Source organism: Accipiter gentilis, chromosome 26, assembly GCF_929443795.1.
Source record: "Accipiter gentilis chromosome 26, bAccGen1.1, whole genome shotgun sequence".
NCBI lineage: Eukaryota > Metazoa > Chordata > Aves > Accipitriformes > Accipitridae > Astur > Astur gentilis.
The window spans coordinates 22916822-22938567 of NC_064905.1; the positions used below are offsets into that span (position 1 = coordinate 22916822).

The 21746-nt window shown below is 47.5% G+C and overlaps 1 protein-coding gene across 1 annotated transcript in view; it reads left to right on the forward strand.

Annotated features, from left to right (window-relative positions):
* Window positions 1-269: 269 nt before the first annotated feature.
* Window positions 270-21746, forward strand: part of STK32A (serine/threonine kinase 32A) — a 36071-nt gene continuing 14594 nt past the window's right edge. Inside the window, exons 1-6 of the mRNA XM_049829864.1 lie at window positions 270-311; window positions 3488-3671; window positions 11460-11515; window positions 12734-12885; window positions 15818-15991; window positions 19505-19542. Coding sequence (XP_049685821.1) covers window positions 3620-3671; window positions 11460-11515; window positions 12734-12885; window positions 15818-15991; window positions 19505-19542 — 472 coding nt within the window. The 5' untranslated portion in view covers window positions 270-311; window positions 3488-3619. The remainder of the gene's footprint in view (window positions 312-3487; window positions 3672-11459; window positions 11516-12733; window positions 12886-15817; window positions 15992-19504; window positions 19543-21746) is intronic.

The window sequence follows — 21746 nt, forward strand, 5'->3', positions numbered from 1 at the left end:
GCCTACGCCGGGGGGGGAGCGGCGGTGGAGGGGGGACACACCGCCCTCACCGCCCTCACCGCGCCGCGGCCCCCTGGGGGCGGCAGCGGGGTCGGGGCGCGTCCCCAGCCGCCCCGGCCCGGACCCCGCGGGGCGGTCGGCTCCTCCGGCTCCGCTCCGGCCCCTGGGCTCCTCCCGGCCCCCGGGCTCCTCCTCTCCTCCCGCCGCAGGTTGCTGCCGCCCGGGCCAGGCGGGTGCCCGGTGCCGCCCGCGGCGCCCTGCCCTGCCCTGCCCTGCCCTGCCCTGCCCTGCCCGGCCCGGCCCGGCCCGAGGTAGGTGCCTTCCTCGGGCGTGCTCCCCAGAGCGGGGGCTGCATCAGCCCCGGGCTCGCCGGCTTCCCCCGAGGCTTGGGCGGGCCGGGCGGGGGGGGGAGGGGGGGGGGTGGCTTCTCGCCGTTGGCGGCCGCTTGGGGTCCGCGGGGTTTGCAGGCGATCCCTTCGTCCCTGCCTGCAGCAGGGCGAGCGTTGTCGGGCTGGGAAGCCGCCCGGCCGCGCTGGCAGAGGAAGGGCTCCCGCGGGGCCAGCACCGAAGGTGGCACCGCTGGTACCTGCTCTCGTCCTTCCTGAGCTTCCCTGGGGCTGCGGAAGAGTTCGGAACAGGCTTTGGTCTCTCTGGGAGAGGAGTGCTGGGATAATGTCCTGCATTGCCGTATTGCTGCCCGGTTTCGGTTGATCAACGCAACAGCAGCGGCACCCCGCCCCTGAGCGGTGCTGAAGCAACGAAGAGGTGGTAAGAGAAATTGTTCGTGAACCCCGGCGAGTTAGTGGTCCTCTTCCGAGGAAGCTCGGTAGTCGCCCATCAGTGATCATTCTAACGGCGCAACCGGCTGCTGGCCTTTTGCAGAAACGTCTAACTCTCTCCTTGGTCCTGCTGAGCTCTTTTCCTCATCAAGAGAGCGCAGCCTGCTTGCAGGGTAAGTGTAAAACCCCGGCGATGGCACTCCAGCGGTTACATTTCCTCCGCTTTGCTTTGGTTTTGCGTTCATCTGTTGAGGAAAAAATATGCTTGGCAATGTGAAGGTGTGCTATAGGTGGGAGCCTGGGCATTCCCAAGCAGCTGCTTTCTCACGCCCGTAGAAAATTTCTGCTGGGGCTGCCAGGCTGGCTGATGAGACCCCAGGACCACTGATGAGTGGAGCTGCTGCCACGCTGCTCGTGGAACAACGAGTGGTCCGACCGAGCGTGAAGTTAACGTGGAAGCGTTAGTCGTCTTGGCCCGAGGGAAAGTAATGATTTTAATAATTCTGTGACTTTGCAGTGTGAAATGGGGAAAGATGTATCATTACCGTACCCTGGGTACACTTTATAAAGATACAAATCCAAGTAATTATCACTCAGACTAGCTTAACTTCAAGCAATATCCGTGCGCCTTCCTCATAGCTTTCATGTATTGACGTGTTGTCAAAAATAAATTAAGCTACAGACTCCTATACAAGAAAATTTCCTTGAGCAGCTGACCTTGGTTGACACTAATAAGATCACTGTGATGTAGAAGCATCAGTATACAAACCTTGCTTATGGCTATTACATCTGAAGGTGTATTTTTCCTCTGAAGAGTAGGTTTTGGGGTTTGAAAAGAGGTGCCGGTGTGGCTTTGTTTCCAACTGAAGGCTCGATCTGTTCCCTTCAGAGGCACCGGTAGGGATCGCAAACATTTGCTGCTTCATTTATTTTATTGTTGGATCTTGTTTCAGTTCTCTGAGATGAGAAATCAAGATTTTAGTTTTTTTAATAGTTTGCACTGCAGTTTTTTGGCCTTTTGACAATTGCAAACTCCCCTGCTCTTTGCTGGGAATAGTGAGATCTACGTGAACCACAGCAGCAGCGTGGGTGGGTTGCAGTTGAGATTGTAAAACGCCTTGGAGGGTGAGTGCCTTGTGTGCTGCCTCTGATCTGTTCTGGATGCCTCTTGGTAGTGCTGGGAGAGGTTCTGGGGAGTGCTGGGAGACCTCTCAACTCCAGCTGATGTGGGAAGAACGGGTACCATTGCAGTCAGCCATACATCGCTTTGGCAGTTGCTGCAGTTTCATCCACAGCTGGATTCCCAGGATCGTCGTATTGGGCATGAATTTTGCATCACTGCAGCCCAGTTCAGGAAGGCACCCAAATTTAGGTGTTGCTTTTAAACTTCAGGCAAGCTTTGGCAGTTGCTTTAAGGTAATCATCCTGACCCAGGGCAGGAGGTTAGAGCTGAGTTCTTGACTGAGTAGTGGAGATAAAGGTAGATGGAGAGAAGGAGCTGCACGTGCCGGTGCAGGGAACCCACAGCATCCCAGGGCAGTCCCAGTTCCCAAGGCTGTCCCAGTAGTTCTCTTTTCTCCAACTTTTTTCTCTTTTTTTTATGATTCCTCCCTTTCCTGCTTCAATAACATGATTTTATTACCTTAAAGTAAAAAAGTGAAGCTACTCAGTAGCTGTGTTTCCAGAGTGTAGATCTGAGAAAAATGAGTAAGGCTACATTGCATCCTTAAACGTTCAATGAAAATACAAATGCCTGAAGAACACTCCAGGCTGGACAAAGTCCAGATTGTGCTGCAGTGTCGCTCCCTCATTTTATTCTTTTGGGGCTTTGTACTTCTAACAGGAAATAAATGTGTGTTTCACAGGGGTGTCAGTATCAAAATAAGCTTATAAAGGTGCTTTCCATGTAAACTCGTTAAAAATAAAATTGTTATTGTACCCATATAAGATCATTCAAGCTATCTTGAGTGCCACTAAACTATATAGAATCATATGCTCCAGTATACACATACATGTTCGGGGGAGAATTGGAAAATTAAAACCTGTGTTGTCTGCTAATGAACAGACCTGTCTGTCCACAGGGTAAGAGGAAAACCAGTCACTGCAGCCAGCACTGAACCATAAATCAGAAGGTTTTCTTTTTTGCTCATAGTTCATATCCAAAATTTTTTTTGAAGAAACTGAATGGTAACTACACCTTGATTTTTCCATGAAATTTTTCATTTAAGAAAGAAAGGTATGATTTTGTCCCAAATGAAAGACTTCTGTAACAGCTGAAATCAAAAGGTCAACACTGAATTTCTTCTTACGTAGCTTTTACACTTCCACGTGACCTTAGTAGTCAAAAGTGCCTTTCTGATTTTATCTAGCCAAGTCACTATGTCCGTTTATTTTGGATATTGACCTCACTAAAATTAGTCATCATTGGAGCTACAAAAGATAATGTGTTGGATGATACAGCAAACATGAGCCAGATCCTCCGATCTTTTGGTCTGTTTCTGCACTTCCCCTAGTGGGTAGCAGTCCTGGTCTAGGTTACAAGGTTATGATGTTACTGGGTTTCCTTAGTAAACTCCATTATAATGTGCTCTTTCCCTGATATTCAGTTTTGCCTCCAGAGCAGTGAGCCTCCAGTGAGAAATCTGCAAGCTGCAAAATGCTTCTTAATCCTGAATGATGATGATTTTTTTGCCTTCTGCCTTCTCTAGGGTGTACCAGCAGAACATTGCCCAGGTCTACTGGGAGCGATCCGTGGGTAACACTGTCCTGGAGGCACCGGCTTCGAGGGTGGTAACGTAACTGAGAGAAGTGGAGAGAGCTGAGCTGGGGCTGAACGCGCCATGGGAGCAAACACCTCCAGCAAGTCACCACCCTTCAATGAAAATGAAGACGGTAAGAACTTTTCCTAGTTGTTGTCTGGGACCGCAGAGTCCACCAGTGCAGAGACTGTGACTCTGAGAGTCGCCGCCAGCTCCGGTGCTGGGGTTGCAAACACCCAGATGTCTTGGTTAAGCAAAGGTGTGTCAGGGTCTGCAGCAGCGGCGTGCCTTTGCTCTCCTGCAGAGCTGTGGTCAGGTGTCAGCTGGTCCTTTCACCTCCCCTCTCTGCGGCCGGGCACTGGGAGAATGACTGTTGGCAGAGGTTTGGCTTTGAGATGTCTCCAGGACACTGCTGGGCGCTTCAAAGGCAGGGAAGAAACGCTGCTGTTCTGGGGGCAAGGGAGGCTTGTTCTGGAGATCGCAGCACAAGAAGGACTGGTGTCATGTGTGGTGGGAAGATGGCTTGAGTGATGCATGCTCCCATCCCTGCTTTTGGGCACTGAGAGACCCAGTCAGCAGCAGCAGAGGTGGAGGGTCCTGGTGACTGCCCAGCTGGGCAGCTCTACCCGTTGGCACTGGGAGACCAGCACACAGGCTTGCTCGGCTGGAAAAGGAGAATACATTGCTGAGAGCAGTGTTGGAGGCCAGTGTCACTATGCTGCCAAGATTATAGAGACAGTCATTAAAAGATTGTTCCATAAATCTATTTCCTGTTGCATGAGTCAGCTTGCTAACTGCCATATGGGCTTTCACCTGAGTACAATCATAAAATGTGTATGTAGATAAATACAAATACGTATGAATAAAAGTAAAATATACAAGAACCTAGATGACTCATAAACTGCTGTCCCAAAGGTAAGAACACCAGTCAGGGGGGACGTAATCCTGATTACTGGGGAAGTCAGGGGAAAAGGAGGGGACATTGGCTGAAACCTGGTCTTTCTCACTCAGCTCCTTGAGGAAAGAGGTCTCGGAGGAACGCACTTTCATTCTGGAAATGCAGTGATTGCATCCCAAGTAGTGCCGTTAGTGCTCGTGGCACGAAAGCCTCCTGCCCCAGGCTGTGGCCACCCCGCAGTCCGGTCTCTGTGCGCAGCTGCCGACGTGCGCAGCTGCCGACATGCACAGCTGCTTGGGGAAGGGAAGAGTCATTCTGCACAGCAGCGTGTTCCCCTTGCTGTCCTGAACCACCCTGCTGTGATCCAGCCCTTCCCTGTGTGCCTCGGTTTGTCATCCTGCAGAGAAGATTTCACATTTTGGGGTCTGCGTTCGCTGCTGTCACCCTCCAGGCGCAAAGGGAGCCGGCGAATCGCTCTGTCCTTGTGCTCCGTGCTGCTGTGCCTGCAATGCAAGGCCAGCTGCATGTGTGTGGCTGTTGGGCTAAATTGGCTGTGGTTCCCAAATTATTAATGCAACTGCTTGTGAATTTTCTTTGTTTTTCATATTTTTTTCCCGTTACTTTAGTGCAAAAGAGGTCCGTGCTGTGAGGTTTTCCTGGAGATCTTATTCCTGGTGCATCTAAATGCTCAGTATTGGCATCTCTCATAAATAACTGCTTGTGCTAGCTCAGGATGACTAGTACTTTTCATATTCCTGATCACCTTCCTTGGGGTGATATGTCCGGGCTGTGAGATTGACTGTAACAAATTGAATTTTCCTTGGGGTGGCTGGTCTCTCTGTTGAGTCTTTCTCTGGGTTCGACATGCTTCGTGTGGTATCAGCTCCTGTGACTGAGAAATAAATAACACCCTGAGCAATGCAGTGACCTGTGCAGGGTGACTGTCCTTGGGGCAGTAAATCTTCTCAGACAGGTGATTTCTTAATGAGAGCCAGTTCTGCACTTGAGAAGGGCTTGGTTTCAGCAAACAAAACCTGACCGCGTGTGAAGCCCCTGTTAGCTCTGTGGCAAAGGGCACTGGACTTTCCCAGTGTGAAATGCCATACCCCGTGCTCGGTGCGGTTGTGCGTCGTGCTGGCAAGTCAAGGGAGGGGCCCAGTCCCGACCATCTCAAGGGGTTCAGTGTTGCTCTGTTGAGTTTCGGTAGGCTCAGGGGTCACCCCTGCGCCCAGATACAGTGCCCAGACCAGTGCAGTTGTGCTTTCATGGCCCTGCCCAAATTTAAAAAGTGGTAGCACATATTTTTCTCTAATTAGTCGTAGTTTAATGTACTGGGGGAAGAGAAACCTAGCTGAAGTGGGGATGTCCTCTATTAACTTTTCCATTACCTTGGCAAATCTGTGACCAGAGACTGTATCACCTTAGATGTCACAATCTTCTCCTTATTCTAATTCCAACTGAAATGAATTAAGAGCTGCTGGGTGCAGCAGGAAGCAGCACAGCGGCTCTTTGGCTCCGTGATGCTGGCAGGTCACTTCACTGGGCTGCGGCTGGTGGAGAGCCGTCCCAGCTCTTGGTCTGTGCCATAGAGAGACTTTTCCTTTGGGACCGGTGTAAATATAAACAGCAACAGTGTGAGTGGTGTTAAGTGCTCCGGTGCCAGGAAGGCACCCGATTCTTCACAGCCCAAATTGCACCTCTGGCAGTTCAGTGCTGCAGCTGCACCCGCCGGTCGGGCAGTTGTCTGCCAGATGCTGCTCCCTGGGGGCATCGCTGGGACCCACTGCCGGGGGATGAGGAAACATCCCAGTCTAAAGAGTGTTTTGCCGTTGCACCCAAGAATTGGGTCTGCTTCTCAGAGAACTGTGCTGTAACATTCAATTATTTCATTTATCTCATTACTTCTCAATGTAATTGAGAATGTACTTCTTTTACTACTTAAAAATAAAAAAAAAAGTCTTGGAGAATACTCAGGCAACAAGGTGAAACGTTTTGCAAAACAGGGTTATTAAGGAGCTAACTCAAGGGTGAAAACACCTGGATTTACAGTGTGCCATAGTTTTCTGAATAGCCTTGGGCAAATTACTTCACTTTCCTGTGCCTCCTCCTTCAGCAGTGGGCTCCCTTCTCCTCCCACACCTTGGGCGTTGCTCTGCGGAGCTTGGGCCACCTTCTGCCATGCAGAGACAGGTGGCACGCAACAGGACAGTAGGGCTTACGCCTCGCTTGAGCTCGCAGCATCCTTTGATACGCACATATAATGCCTTTTTCATATTTTTCCAAATTGCTGTTGCTATAATTTGACTATTTTCTGTGGCACCATGATTTTTTTATTTTTTTTTTTAAGATGGACTTCTCAAAGGGGCTTTATTTGCCTTCGGCAGAAGTGGGATGACAGTATTATTTTTCTCTCAGCGTTTCCTCTGAGTAGGCACAGTGGTGGATAATAAGCTAGTGAGATGAAAAGAAAATGTAATAACCAGACAGAAGGTTCAGTGCTGCAAGGTGATCTCAACTCCCGGTGTAGTCAGGATTAGACCATGTTAAAAGCTGGATTTTGTTTGTGCTGCTTCTGGGCAAAAGGGTGTGGAAAGCATCCCAGAGGATGGCAGCCAGATATTCTCCCCAGCTGGCCAAATCTGTGGGAAGATAAAGCAGAAATAGATAGTAGGTGAGGACAATGGCTGGGTGACATGGACATACATCATTCTGTGGTCCTTTTCCAGTGTCCTCTCTAGCCCACCATCAGCTGTTCTGTCTTTAAATTGCCCTGGGACTGAGAAGAGTGTTAGACGTATCTTTGTTCCTCTGCCTGGATCTGCACCGAGTTCAGGCCCCTGATACTGAGGGACTTGCGTTATCATTCCTGATCCTATGGTAGCACTTGTTTTCCTGATGCTGCAGAGCAGAGAAGGAAAGGAGGAAGGAAATATACTGAAAATGGGGGAAATTACAGTGATAAAAGTAAGACGAGTCATAACAGACCATGCAGTGTTGTGCTAGCTGTACTGGGGTGGGCGATGGGGATGGGAGGACCTGAGCCCCCCGAAGCATTGACTTCTACTTGGCAGATGGAGTCTGGGAGCTTTGGCAACATTGACTTGTCTCTGATAAGGATGTTTTCTGTGGCTGGTTAGGTTCTGTATTTTTTTATCTGAATACTGTTCCTTGAACCTGTTTAGAAATACAGCCCCTGCTTTCAAAATGGTATTTCATGCTTATGCTTCAGTTGCTTCTTTATAGCAATTGTATTATCTTCCTTGACATCTCTTAATTTGTCTGACTTGGCATATCACATGAATTTTGTCTCTGAAGGGCAAATGCTTTGGCTTTTTCATTGTTTTAGATGCCATCAGGCAGTGAAATGAGGCTTGTCAAATCTGTAGATGTGGATTCAGGATGAAGAGCATGTATTTAGTTCCTGATTTGGGCACCACAGATTTCCGTACTCTTTGGAAGCGAGACGCTGGATGGGCTCACTGTGAAAATTGGGGATGGTAGGAAAGCTAAAACAGAGAGGGGTTAAAATGTGATCATACCTAGTTAGAGAGTCTTAAATAAAAAGTATGCAATTTAGCTTTCTTACGACCAGCTCAGTTATAGACCCGTGTTTAAAATGTTAATGAAAACATTAATATGTCTTTTAAGACATAAGACAAGGAGGTAGAGGGTGTTAACATGTTCATGAAAGCATTCCTATTAAAAGACAATAGGGATAGAGGGTGTTAACATGCAAAATCTGGCTGCTGGCTTAACTCCTCCGGATTTGCAGCTGTTCCAGATGTTAACGCCTGGCTGGACCCCTGTGTTTTGTGGTCTGCCCCACTCTTGCAGAGCCCCACGTGGGATCCAAGTGCCTGGGACCTGAGACTCCCCTTTCCCTGCCATTGTGGGCTGCATTGTACAGCACGTAGCTCCTGCAGCTAACCTCTCCGTAGCGGGCACAGAGGGTTTCTTTCCTCTCTCATTTTTCCCTGCAGGTGATAAGCATCTTCACTCTCCCTTTTTATTCTGCAGGTATCTACTACCCTTCTCTCAGATGGTCTAACTAACTGGTAAACAAATCCAGTTAAACTCCCATCATTATCAACTTGTATTTAGCTCTGATGTTTGCAGCTGTTGTTCCAGGTTTGAAAAAGGGCTTTTGTGCCTAAAAACTGGTCTTTTTTCCAAGTGCTATAGCTGGAAACTATAAACTTTGCTTTGGTTAGATTGTGGCATTCTACCTGAAAAGATAATGGCAATGAAAAGGACAAATTTTCTAAATTTAGTGGCCTGTTTTAAAAAATTATTCTGAGAATTGATTACCCAGTGGGTATTACACTCTTGGCCAGCTATGCAGTGGCTGTTCTCACCTTTCTGGGGGAGGAAGTTTGGGCAGGGTCAGTGGACTGTATGGCTGAGGCAGTTTGGTGACCCTCATGTTTATGTTGAATGAAACCCGGTCTACCTTCTTAATTTCTTTGGAAAATACATGCGTTACATTAAAAAAAAAATCCACTAGCTAAGTATGAGTACACTTCCCTATAGCTGTGTGATGGCAAGAATCTAGCAAGTGTCTGTCCTGTTATCCTGGTATTAGCTTAGAGGCAGGATGTGTCCTGAGGAAAAGGGGTTTATTTCTGACCAGTATCAAGCACAAGTCTGTAACATGGAGGATTCATCTATTGCTGTGACAGAGTGATAAACAACAGCTTCCTTGCTGGCAATCCCATCTGATAAAAAGCTTTGGGGACAAACGCCTCTTGGTTTCTGTGCCATTCAGTTCAGTTAATGAAGAAAGCAGCAGATGACAATTATGTTGAAAGCTGCACTTTTCAAGACAACCTGTGGTGTCAGAAAGCCCAGAGACAGAAACCTCTGTAGCCTGAAGCACAAGCTGCTCACATGCCAGTGTTTCTCTGAAAACAGGACTTCAAACTGACTGCACCTGTTCGTTTGCTCCCCAGATGCCCAGATGCTCGGCGCACAAGTCCAGTACTGGCTTTGGCGCCTGGCATGGCCAGAGCCTGTGTGCGTCTGAGCTCTCTGTTATGTTACGGTTGTGTCTGGGAAGATTTGAGCAGGCTACACCCCAGTCCTCCAGCTCTGCTGGAGCCGGCGTCTGGAGCCGGAGCGGTGGGCCATGGCAGAGCCAGGGGGCCGGGGGGCTCGGCACGCTCCGACCTGTCTGCTTGGGGATGGTGCAAACGTAATTGAAGTATTTCAGGTCAGCCTGGGAGGGCAACATCAGGGCACCCGATAGAGCTACTGGGCAGGGCTTTCATGCCGGACATCCGCTTGGAGCCTGCACCTCAGAAGGACGCCGTCGGCAGCCCGCAGGGAGCACCAGGTTGGTTTTGGTAGCCCAGCCCAGCCTGTGGTTTTCCAGCCTGGAGCTGCCGACTGCGGCTGGAAAGGCACCCACGGGTGAGTGTCTGAGGCTGCTGTCAGCAGACAAGTGCAGCAGAGCCATGTTTCTTTGTACAGCAAGGGCTTCATTCTCATTTCACTTGAAGCTGGAAGGGGAAGAGGCCTTCAGGTTTTTGTCTTGTTTCGCGAAGTGCTGGAGGTGGCATGAAGTCTTGTCTGGTGGCAGAACATCCCGCTGTTTGTGCTAACGCAGGGTAACGGCAGTAACACCCCCAAGGCTGGGAGGTTGGGGGTCACAAAGGACGGGTGTTTCCCAGAGGCGAACCTGCCCGCCAGACCTGGGCACTGGCACCGAGAGCAGTGCAGCTGGTTGCCTTCAGACATGGTCCTTAAAGGACCTGGTGGTGGTCAGCCTCAGCAGGGAATGGGGGTGCCGCAAGGCAGAGGTGGACTCGGTGTTCACCGGTTCCCGTGGTCCCCGCGCCGGGGACATCCCTCCCTTGCGGCCCCGTGCTGGCTGCAGGCAGCCCTGAGTCCTGCCAGTGGCGAAATAAGAGGGGCACGAGGCAAATGAACTCTGTGATTTCAAGCCCATCACATCGGTGGTATTTCTCAGTTCCAGGGGTCACACTAATTAAAGCTGATGAGTTATTATAAATCTATCAGAGGCCCTTCTCTGATGCCTTGAATGAGGGTCTCGGTGCGGTTTGGTTCAGCTGGCAGTGGCCGGTTAAGGAGCGTATCCCTGAGCGCGACCTTCCCTTAGCTGACGGCTGCTGGGCACAGCCCTGCTGCACCAGCATCTTGGGGGAGCGTTAGCAGGATTCAGAGCATTCAACTCAGTAATCATTGCTATGGTGCCTTACCCAGCAGTCGGCAGCTTGGTTTGACCCAGTGCAGTTAATCTGTGTTTGCTGTACAGTAATTTGATTTGCTGCTCCTCTGGATCTGTTTATTGCCTGAGACGAAACGCAGGCAGCTTCATCCTGGCTGCTCAGAAACACTTGATATATGGGGTCCTTCAGATTAGCACTTACACAACATTCTCCCTTGCTGTGCAGATGTCCACCTCCCAGCTCCATTTCCACCTGGAGGCCAGAAGGTGAAGTGAAATGTGTGTTCATGTTCCTCCCTCCCTGTTCCAATGCACGGTCTGCAAAGCTGCTGCTCTTCTGTTTCCCTTCTGAGCCGAAACAGCTCCCTGGATGCTGAGTGGCAGCGAAGCTTGTGTCCAGGGTTGCTCTGTTTATCTTGCACAGTTATCAAACGGTTATCTAGAATACCACAAGGTTATGAAGATCCAGCTGCCCATTTATGTCTTCACATGGTATAAGTGTTTGATGGACCGATTTGGTTTCAGCAGGAACAAGATAAGGCTTTCAAGTTTAACAGGCAGGGCAGAGCGAGAACATTCACTTGAGGGTTCCTTGCGTGATCTGCCATTGACACAGGCTGACCCAGGGAACTTGCTTGTGCAGCTGAGCTGCAAAGGAGAAAAAGCCTGTTAAACACTGAGTTTTAAAGAGCACCCAAACCTCCAAAAGCAACGGAAAGTTGCTAGGGTATCCCTCATTTTTCTCAGCTCTTACCTTATGGAGAAAAAGTAGAAATAATGTGATATCAAATGTTTGCTCAGCCATCTAATATTTGAATGTTTGCTCTTTCTTGCAGTCACCTTTGATCATTTTGAAATTTTGCGAGCTATTGGGAAGGGCAGCTTCGGAAAAGTAAGTATTTTGTGAGCTAATCACCATTTGGACAGCTGGAAATGTAACTGATTGAGAAATGGGTGAATTAGAGGCTCACATGAGAGTAAAGAAATAAACCCCTGCATTGTGAGTGAGCTTTGACCTGAGCTTCAACTCCTGGTAATCAAGAAGAAATTGGAGCCTGATTCCTCATCCATCCCGTAGCCACAAATTATATTACTGGAGATTAAAATGAGAAACTGATAAATCAAATGAGCTGAATTTCATTATGTTTCTGGATAAGCATTTTCTAAGATTTCCCAGCAAATCGACATTGAACATCATAATGCATCTTTATTGAAGAACTACAGTCAACAAGAAAGGCCTGGCAATTTTTTAAAGAGGATATTTATCTGTGAAACACAGTGTTTGTTATTAAGCATCAGGTTATGGTCATATGTTTTATTTTTATACTGTTATGGAATTCCCTGCTTGTATATGCTAAGAGAATTCTAGAAGGTCATTTGCCCCTTCACGTAAAGGCACATTCATGCCAGAAATGAGCCGTGCCTTAGGTGCAGAGTGTGACAAAAACCTCTAGACAAAGAGATTTATTTGATGGCGAAACAAAAAAAGTTGACTGAAACTTTGCAAATTCATCCCAAGCTCATAAACTGTTGTGGAAACAAATCTGAAAAACCAGCCTGTTTTGTTTTGTGCTCTTACAAACTCTGAGTCTGTCACTGAAGCAACGTTTCTTTCTAGATTTGATGAAATATAACTATAAGAAAGGTTAAAATTCAAACCCCAATATCCCTCAAAGCACAAGGTTCATTGTGAGATGAATGAAACTTATCAAGAAGGGGGAGGTCAGGTGCTGCTCCCTAGTTTCTAACCTGTAGTTCTGTGGTGGAAAGGACTCTTCCAAACAGTGACTGATGTGGGAGGGTTGGACGTGACCAAGATTAGTCAGTGCTATTAAATAAAATGTTGACTTCTGTGTGATTCCCTATCTGCTATCTTTGTGGTGATAAATTCCTTCCCCTCACCTTCCTCCCAGCAAAATTTCTTCTTTGGCTGAAAGCTGGGCCAGAGATTTACTGGCGATGTCCAGTGTTGCAGTGTCAGTGCCTGGAGCTGTGACTTGGCAGTGTGGACTTTGCTAAAGCCACTGGAGAACGCTCGTGTGACCATGTTTTCCCTGCCTAAATTTGCTGACAAATCATCTCTGATTCATCCCTTGATTTGCTCACTTAGGTCTGCGTTGTGCAAAAGAACGACACCAAGAAGATGTATGCCATGAAATACATGAATAAACAAAAGTGCGTGGAGCGTAACGAAGTGAGAAATGTTTTCAAGGAGCTGCAGATTATGCAGGGCCTGGAACACCCCTTCTTAGTTAATTTATGGTAAGATACTGCTCCTTTGCTTACTGGCTAAGTCAGCATTGTCAGTTAGAGACATCTTTGAGACCAGACTTGCCCACTTCCCTGCTGCAAACCAGTTTCGGGAGCAGCTGGTGTGTTGCCATCCGCAGGGTGATGGGTGTCATGCTGCCCACCGAGCCGGGCACGTGTGTCTTGCTGGCGGTGGGTGGGCTGCCGGAGGCACTGTCTGCAGGGAGCGTGGCAGCTGTCGCCTGTGACTGCTCTAGAGAACGCACGTGTGTGCACCGTGGACCGGTCCTGTGGGGCTCCTCGTCTGTTCTCCTGCGCGGGGCTCTGGTTTCAGGGGAATCTTGTTTAATTAAACAAGCAGCTCTCTCCCTTGTCCCCCCCCCCGATGAGCACAAGAGAGTTTATTCGTGTGTTCCCTTGTGGTTTCTTCCTAGGCAGGTATTGCTCGTTGCCATAACCCAGTTTTATTTAATAGTACTCTTTTGGCAACAAACAGCAGCTCCCAGAACCACACAGCAACAGCACAGGATCGATACCCAAGCAGTGCTCTGTTTGCAGGGTTTGCCTTGGCAGTGCTTTCTTCTCATCACCTCCTGATTCTGATTTTTGTGGTATATTTTGTATTTTAAACAGCCTGCCTTAATACCTTATTGCTATTTGACTGAATTGATGCTAATCAGCAAAGATAAAAGCAATTTATCATTGAATTTACTGACAGAAAAATAATACCATTCAAATTTTATTAGAGTAAACCATATATCTATTGGGGAACGTGTACATAAGAGTCCCTTTCCTTTAAGATTACCTGATAAATGCAACATACGTGCTCTGGTTATAGTCCTTTTTCAACCATTAGCAATGGGGTTGACCAGCTGAGTGATAAAAGATGCATTAATTCTTCCCCCTTTGTTTGATTCAGCATGTTTTCCTGCAGTGGGGCAGTAGAAAGGAATTTTAAATAAGACTCTATTACTGTTAGAGTCTGCCAGGTTAATTTTGTTAGGACATCAGTAACATTTCAAGTGGTGTGGTCTCATGCACCATGTGATGCAGTGGCCAATATCCTGTAGTTACAGGATTCCTCTGGGATGGTGGGTAATTACATTTATTGGATATTGGATTTATTTTTAGAATGAGGTAGAACTTATCAATGCTAAACAGAAAAAAATGAGGCTAAAACACATGGAAGATCACAAATCTTTGAATAACTTTGTGTTCCTTTTCGAAGTCTCCTGTAACTCGAATGCTGTTAGGTGAACTCTCATGACTTTGACGGTATTGCCATTCAGTGTTGTTCTAACTCGGGTATGAACGAGAACATGCATCTAGACCTCCCGAAGCTTTGGACAGATCTCCAAACTGCTCTTCTCCTTGCACAAGCAATTCCAGGCAAAACTCACTCAGCAGCTGAGAACTAAACAGCCTATGTATAGACCTGTACAGAGCAAATCATCTGAGTTTCCCTACTTCTGTTCTTATCGTGTCATCCCTGGCCTCGGGTATAGCCTTTAACTTTCCGGCACTCTGAATGATACACAGACTATAAGCTTCTTGTGGAGTATTATTCTGGTTCGTGGTGCTGCTCATCACGTCAAGAAGCTGGTGTATCAGTAAGAAAAAAATCCATGAGAAAAAAGCTCATAGCTGATTGTTAGAGTGTCTCAAAGGAACACTTGGTAAACAATTGCATCAAATGAGGTCACTTAAAGAGAAACAGCAGATAGCAGCTGCATCCCCTGTTGTGTTGAGCAAATGGGTTTATTAACAGGCTGCTGCCAGGAGACGCAGAGCCTGGTTATGAGTGCCTCCGGTGCACGATCTACTGGCTGTGAGTCTGGGCAGGGCTGTGCATGCTGGTTTAGGGCTCCTCTCTACATTGCTCCTATGGCCAGTTCCCTTGGGTGCTCGGAGAAGATGACATGTCCATCGTGAAGAGCTGAGTGTGAACCCCAAGGGGAACAGACAGCGTTCATCCAGGGCTCCAAGCTGGATTTCCACTGCTGTATTGAGTTACCGATTGCTCGGCCAGCTGGAACTTCGCAGCAAGTGAAGGGATCTTCCGAGATCCCTTGGAGGGATCTCACGTACGTGAGTGTTGGCTGGGGCAGCGTAGGCTTTGCGGATGATTTCCACAGAGCGCCAGCACAGACGTGGTGTGGATGATTTCTGGAGCTGCACCGCTCTGCGGCTGAGTGGCGGCTGCTTTAGTTCTACCCTGCGGCCGGCCTCTCCTGACGGAGTGCTGTGGGTGGCAGCGGTGCCGTCTCCCTCCTCGCGCGTCCCAAGAGGAGCACTTTCATTAGCTCGTAGTTGCTGGCACCGGCTGTTAACTGCTGAGCAGACAAAGCTGGTGCGTGCTGTACGCTGCCCGGCGACTTCGGGAAGCAAGCCATAAACAAGCATTAGGGTGAGGTCCTCCCCAAAATAAAAATGCGTCGTCCACACCTCCTGGGCCCTTACTGGTCTGTGCTGTCAGTCGCTGGCACTCGCACCCCGTGATAAACACGCCTGAGAGCTGTGCCCGCCTGCCAGGCTCCTGTCCATCTCCCTTCACAACGCTTACGGGGAGGAAATCGGCAGCAGGCTGTGTTAGAGTAATGGGCTTGGGAGGGGTTAGATGTGGCTTTGTTTTTGAAGTGGCTGGTAGTAACAAGTTCAATATGAAGACGTTGGGTTCCTGTTCTTCTAGTGGGCCTCCTGGTAGTTGTTCATACAAGCTGCTCTGACTCTGTTATGGATCTGAAGCTAAATTATTTTCATCTCAAGTACGACAATACGAATTTAGTCGCAGCGGGAAATGGAGCATGGGAAGGTCAGGAAATTATTATTTCCCAAGTGAAAAAGTTTCAGGAAATTACGAGTGTTCCCAGAGGTACCATATGTCCCTTTACAACCTGTCTTTTTTCAATATTGTCATCCTTGAACTACTCTTATGCCATTTTAGGTACTCATTCCAGGATGAAGAAGATATGTTCATGGTTGTAGACCTGTTGCTTGGAGGGGACCTGCGTTACCATCTCCAGCAAAACGTGCGGTTCCAAGAAGGCACTGTGAAACTCTTCATCTGTGAGCTGGTGCTGGCCCTTGACTATCTCCAGAGCAGACACATCATCCACAGGTCAGCTGGGGACCTCACAGGTGGACTGATGCTTGTAGACTGCGGTAGGGGCAGACTTGCTCCTCTTTGACATGAAAGAACAAATAGAAGCTTAAGAGCTAATGAAAATATTCTCCCACATATGTTTGCTTTTATGTAAAACACTAGGCTTCCCAAAGAAAAGCATTTCATATACAACAGAGAGCATCTTATTTCTCCCTCTGAGATAGCATGTTTGATTTGTTTGCTGATCCTGCAGAAAGCTGTCTCTAATGGGTTTAATTAGCTGTAGCTCATTAGTATCCGTCCTGATCCAGGGAGGGTAGGCATCAGCATTCAGAATTCCCCTGCTGTCACACTTGAAGGTGTCTCTCTTTTGCTCCTCTCTCTGTACTGCCCTGAAGGACAAGGAATGGGACCAAACATGGCTCTCTTCTGTATGAGGTTAAATCACTTTCTAGAAGTGGTGGGAGTTTCTTTTTGGCCACCAAGATTTTTCATGGCCAGTGAAAAAATATTTGAGCTTGTCCCACACATTTGAAGACCTGCAAAATAACAGAGGAGGTAGAGCTTTTCCCTGGTTGGAGAGGCAGGTTTGGCTCCAGACGGATGGATCTGCAGCTGTTTCCTAGTGCGGTACTGGGCAATGCAAACCTCGGGGGGTCCAAGGGTCTTGACTTAGTAGCTGCTAACAGGGGCTATGAACAGGGAGGGACTAGCAAAGGGTTAATAAAGGTGGGGAGAAGATTATCTCATTTATAAACATCACTCCAGAAGAGCATTCTTGTGACGTGTAACAGAAAAGCATGGTACAAAATTTAAAATTGAAATGATCCTGGTTGTTAGTACGGGAAGGAACATGCTGTTGAAGGGCTGATGAAGATTAATGCCTGTTCATGTCTGTAGCATTTGGCTGCCGTTTCCAAGATGTGAAAGCAGAAAGGCTGATGCTTGCCATGCCCATAGCACGTCCTCTGCAGCTGTAGAGAGCCCCAGAGTGGTTTTGCTCTACTGCGGTTGGAGCCAGACCTCCTTGGGGATAGCTCCCACTTTCTCAGGAGTCTCACCTTTCATGCTGCTTGTTTTGTTTTATACCTGCATAGATTTCTACTCTGATGCACCTGATCTTGGCAGGCAGGCCATCCCAGCTGCCCCGTTCAGGCTCCGGTGGGCACTGCTGTGGTCTGGGACTCGAAGCCGGTGTGCGGTGATGGGGGCATCGCTCTGGCCCTCTCCGCCCAGCACCTGCTCGCCGGCACCAAATAATGGATGAGCACGAATTAAACATCGTGAAATGCAGAGTCAGCTGTCGCTGTCTGGGGCAGCGAGGGGTAAATGCTCACGCTCTTGGCTTGGCCTGAACAAACTGAGTGGGGCACAGGTGTAAGGGAAGAACAGGGAAGAAATCCTTCTCTATTAGTAAGGTCTTACAATTAGTAGTAGTGTTTGTAGGACTAAGGGGCTAGAGGTTCTTCACGATTCGATGCTGCAAGAACAAGTCTGCACGAGAAGGAGACTGTTCCTCCTAATGAGGAAAGACACGATAGCTGCGGGAGCGCAGGGTGCCCAGGGGCTGCGGTCCCCGTTCTGAGTCGCGTGGTGTCAGCATCGCCGAGGGGTGGGCTGGCGTCCCACTACGGCTGCAGCCTAAGGGCAGGCATGAAGACGACAGCCAAAGGGCAAAACTCCTGGGATTTCCCAGAGAGTTATTTGTAAATATAGCTGGGAGAAGCTAAAGTTTAGGCTGCAATGTGTATTTCAAGCAGCTATACGTGTTTAAGGTGAACCGAGTACAACAAAACATGTATGGTGGTCTGTAAAATTTGCAAGTTGTTTAATTAACACTGTAACCCAGTGGGACAGTATTAGATTGATAAAGTGACTGAGCTGAGTCAATTACACTGCAACATCTGTAATTGGGAACACCAGGAGACAGGCGAGCGATTGCTTATTTTGTCTGAACAAAGCTGTGCAGAGACAGCAAACACAGACTGATGGCTGGAATGATTTCCTACCTACATGTAGAAGAGTAGGAAATATTTGTTTATTTTTTCAGGCTAGGAAATGTTATAACCAGTTTATAAAAATAAATATACAAATAATCAATAAACAAAATTATCCCTGTTCATTGTTTGCATCCTGGGAGTGATCTCACTGTGCTGGGGTAATTCCACAGGCTGCATAGGAGACTGAGTGAGATCAGAAAAGGCCCCAGTGGAAATCAAAAAAATAATAATTAAAAAAGGTTGAAAACTGGATGAGAAACAAAAACCTTTGTGGTTCATTTCAAAGCTCTGAAAATATTTTTGTATCAAGGGATTCAAAGAATCCATTTTTTTCAAACTCTTTTTGCTGAAACATTTCTTAAAGTTTCTGCTTAAATTAGTGTTTTCTCAAAAATACCAAGCGTGGCATCACCATTTTTGCTATCAAATACAGTGTTTCTGACCATCTGGACTGTTTGGCTCTCACCTGTGGCACAGTTTTGCTGTGCTTACAGGGAAAACTTACGGCCACTTACCTGACACTGCCCCATACTCTCTTGATAAAGACGCCTGTCCCTGTGCTTACCTGTGTGATAGAAGATGGCACAAGGAAGGTAACTGGTATTTATAACCCACTGGTAGTAGTTTGGCTGAGAAGATGCTGAAGAACAGTAAGCTATTATATGATAATTAGATATATTGTCTTTTCTTGACTCCAGGTGGTTAGGTGAATTCACTTTAACTTACTGATGGCATTTTTAAAGATAAAAATCCTAAACCTGCTCATTTCTTTGCTTTGAACCCCAGGGCCTGGTGGGAAGCATCAGGACAGTGCAGGGTTGTTGGATGTGTGCCTGCCTTGTGTATGTGACGGTGTCCTTATGGGGCATTAAATTGCCAGGTGCCTGGCTCAAGCTGATAGCAGGTGAATGGGGACTGATGTAATGAGCTCATTAAAACCAGCTAATGTCTTGTAAAGTTGCTCAGGTGAATACAGTAGGCGTATCAGGTGTATGCTTTCTCCCTTCAACAGAAAACATCTCCCTACAGCATTGCTATAGGTATTATTATTTTGGGGTTGTTGGTTTTTTGGTTGTTGTTTTTTTTGGGGGGAACAAACACTGTGGGAAACCCATTTGTTTCTACAACAAAGGTGTTAAAATAATTTTATTTTTTATTGAGTAAATGGGAAACAGCTCTCAATATACTATTGAAACATTAAGAAGTAAAAGGAGGAAAAAGATAAAAAGAAGCTCTAACATTGTAGATGGACTACCTGAGTGCTGATAGTCCAACCCACAGCAGCCTTCACAGCCATAGCCCTGTACCACCACTTCTGCTTCTGTTGTTTGATTAGTCATTCTCTTGTTCCTGCAGGGTTTAATTTAGGCATATCAGAGACAATGCCCCAGCAGAGACATCTTCTAGGGCATGATGTCTCTGGAAGTGTGTCCTCCAGAGCCTGGGCTTTCCTAAAGTCTTTGCAGCCTTGTTTCATGCCACTTTTCTAGGCTAATGGCTGTCTCCCCTTCTCTGCCTTTTCTCTTAGAGACATCAAGCCTGACAACATTTTACTGGATGAACATGGTAAGTGCCAGTTGCTTTGTGGTCATGCATATGCATAAAAGCAGAGTCAGAAATGGGACATCCAAGTTAAAGTTTAGGTGCCTGCTTGTTCTCCTCATTTTGTGTTGCTTTCTATCCCTCAGTTCCATTGGGAATGGGACCATCGTTTCGTGCTTTGGTTGCTGTCTTTTGCTTTTTGAGTAGTGGTGTCTTGTACCTTCAGGGCACTGGGCACCCCGTGATGCTGCGGTATTTCTGGGGGGTATATTAGTGTTTGATCAACACATCCTCTGACTGACTGACCTCATGGTGTCCCTAGAAGGCATTGGCAGAGATGACACATTTTGTGCTGCTTGTGGTCAGTTGCCTAGCAGACCTTATTTTAAGACCTTCTTGGCTCTTGCTTAAAACTTACTCAAAATGTAATCATTTGACTGGAAATGCTCATATAATTGCAGGCTGTGTGTAATGTATGCTCGCAAACAGAATGAATTATAGTTGAATAGATAATCTTCATTCAGGTATCTTCTTTTTCCTTGAGTATTTGACATTGGGAGGGAGCTCCAAAGAGGATTTGGGGCTGGGTATATCATAAGTGCTGCTATAATTTTTTCTTTAGTTTTTTTCTCAGGCAAAACTCTAGCTGTATTCTAGCATTACTCTCTAGACACATTATTTTGTCCTGGCAAAGCTCTCACAGTGAAGCATTGTCTGATATTTATTAGCTTTTAACTCATTAGAAAAACACTTTGTCATTTCATTTTTTTTGAAAATCCGTGTAACTGCCTTGTTGTGAGAAATCTTCATTAGCAACTACAGCAAGGCACTCGAAGAGAAAAAGTCAGTGCAGGGACAAGGCGTATCTGAATTCATTATCATTTCAGAGGCTGTAATAGAGATGCTGAAGCTCCCGAGGAATTGCCGTGGCTCTTGTGTGTGACTAGGGTTGCCTGGCAGCACCGGAGCCCAGACTCTACCGGTTTTGCATATGACCTCTAATTTCAAAGTGCGAGCTAATTATTTATTTAGGAGCTGTCAGCAAAGCTGCTTCTGCCTCCAAGTGCAGTAGCCTCTCTCCTGCCTTTCCCAGTGCTTCTCCTGCTGTTGCCCCATGCGCAGACGGATGCAGAGACCTGTCCTCCCTCCTCTGTCCCACCGTGTCCACCGATGTGCCGTGGACCTGCTCGGCCGGGCAGGGCCAGGCTCGTGGCACTGCCGCGGCTCCAGGGCTGCCCTGCCAGCCAGCGCTGCATGGTGCCGCGTTCAGTCGGTCCTCACCAGCGGACCCTCTTGGGTGACCTCCCACCATCTTCCAAGAATCTCTGTGCCCCGTAGGAATGGGGTGACACAGCCACTCTGGAGGGAGCTGGGACCACTAGAGCCATGGAAATGTAGGTCAGCATTCCCCAAAGAGGGGAAAAAAACAGACAGGAAAAAGCTCTGTTTGCCTCTGTAGTTGCATTCAGCTCAGCAGGGGGTAACCTGCAAACTTCTATAATGACACTGCAATTTAGGTTGATTTTTGAGCCTATTCTCTGCTCGCTGTGATGTTTTAACTGTCGGTTGCAGAGGTTTCAGTTATTTTCTGTGGATGTACCCTTGACTTCAGTGTCCTTCTGACTATGACTTGTAGTATTTCTTTTCTTCATCCATGGCAGCAAAGGTGTGTCCTCGCATGCCTACAGAAAGCTTTGTGCATGCACAGTTCAACTTCTTCTTGTCCCCAGAGCAACTGTTATTGTAGCATGTTTATCTGTATTTAGCCTAGTAGATTGGGCTTGTTCTTCAGTATCTCTTTCCCCATGGAACAGAGCTGCCACTCCCCATTCTCTCTCCTCTCCCTTTACCAGGCTTTCACAACTGTGATCACAAAATACATGCTGTTTGCTAACATCAATTTTTTTATAATGTTCTTGACTGAGACCAGTCCCCTGAGAGTATGGAGCACCTGAAGACCTTCAGCAATCAGACTTCAGTCCTTCATTTTTCAGACTCTTGCCCCATAATTCTGCCCTCTGGCCCATCTTCCTTTCCAGCTGTGACTCCTTCACCCTTTCAGATTTACATATCAAAAGAGGCCCATGTCTGTTACAAACCTCAGCACCCTTTTTGCTGGTGTTAATCACTGACAAGGCTGTGGGACCCCTTGTGCACACCATCTGATTTTGCGTAGGAGGCTGGTTCAAGTTTTTGATAGTATAAATGCCTCTCTTGATGCCACGTGT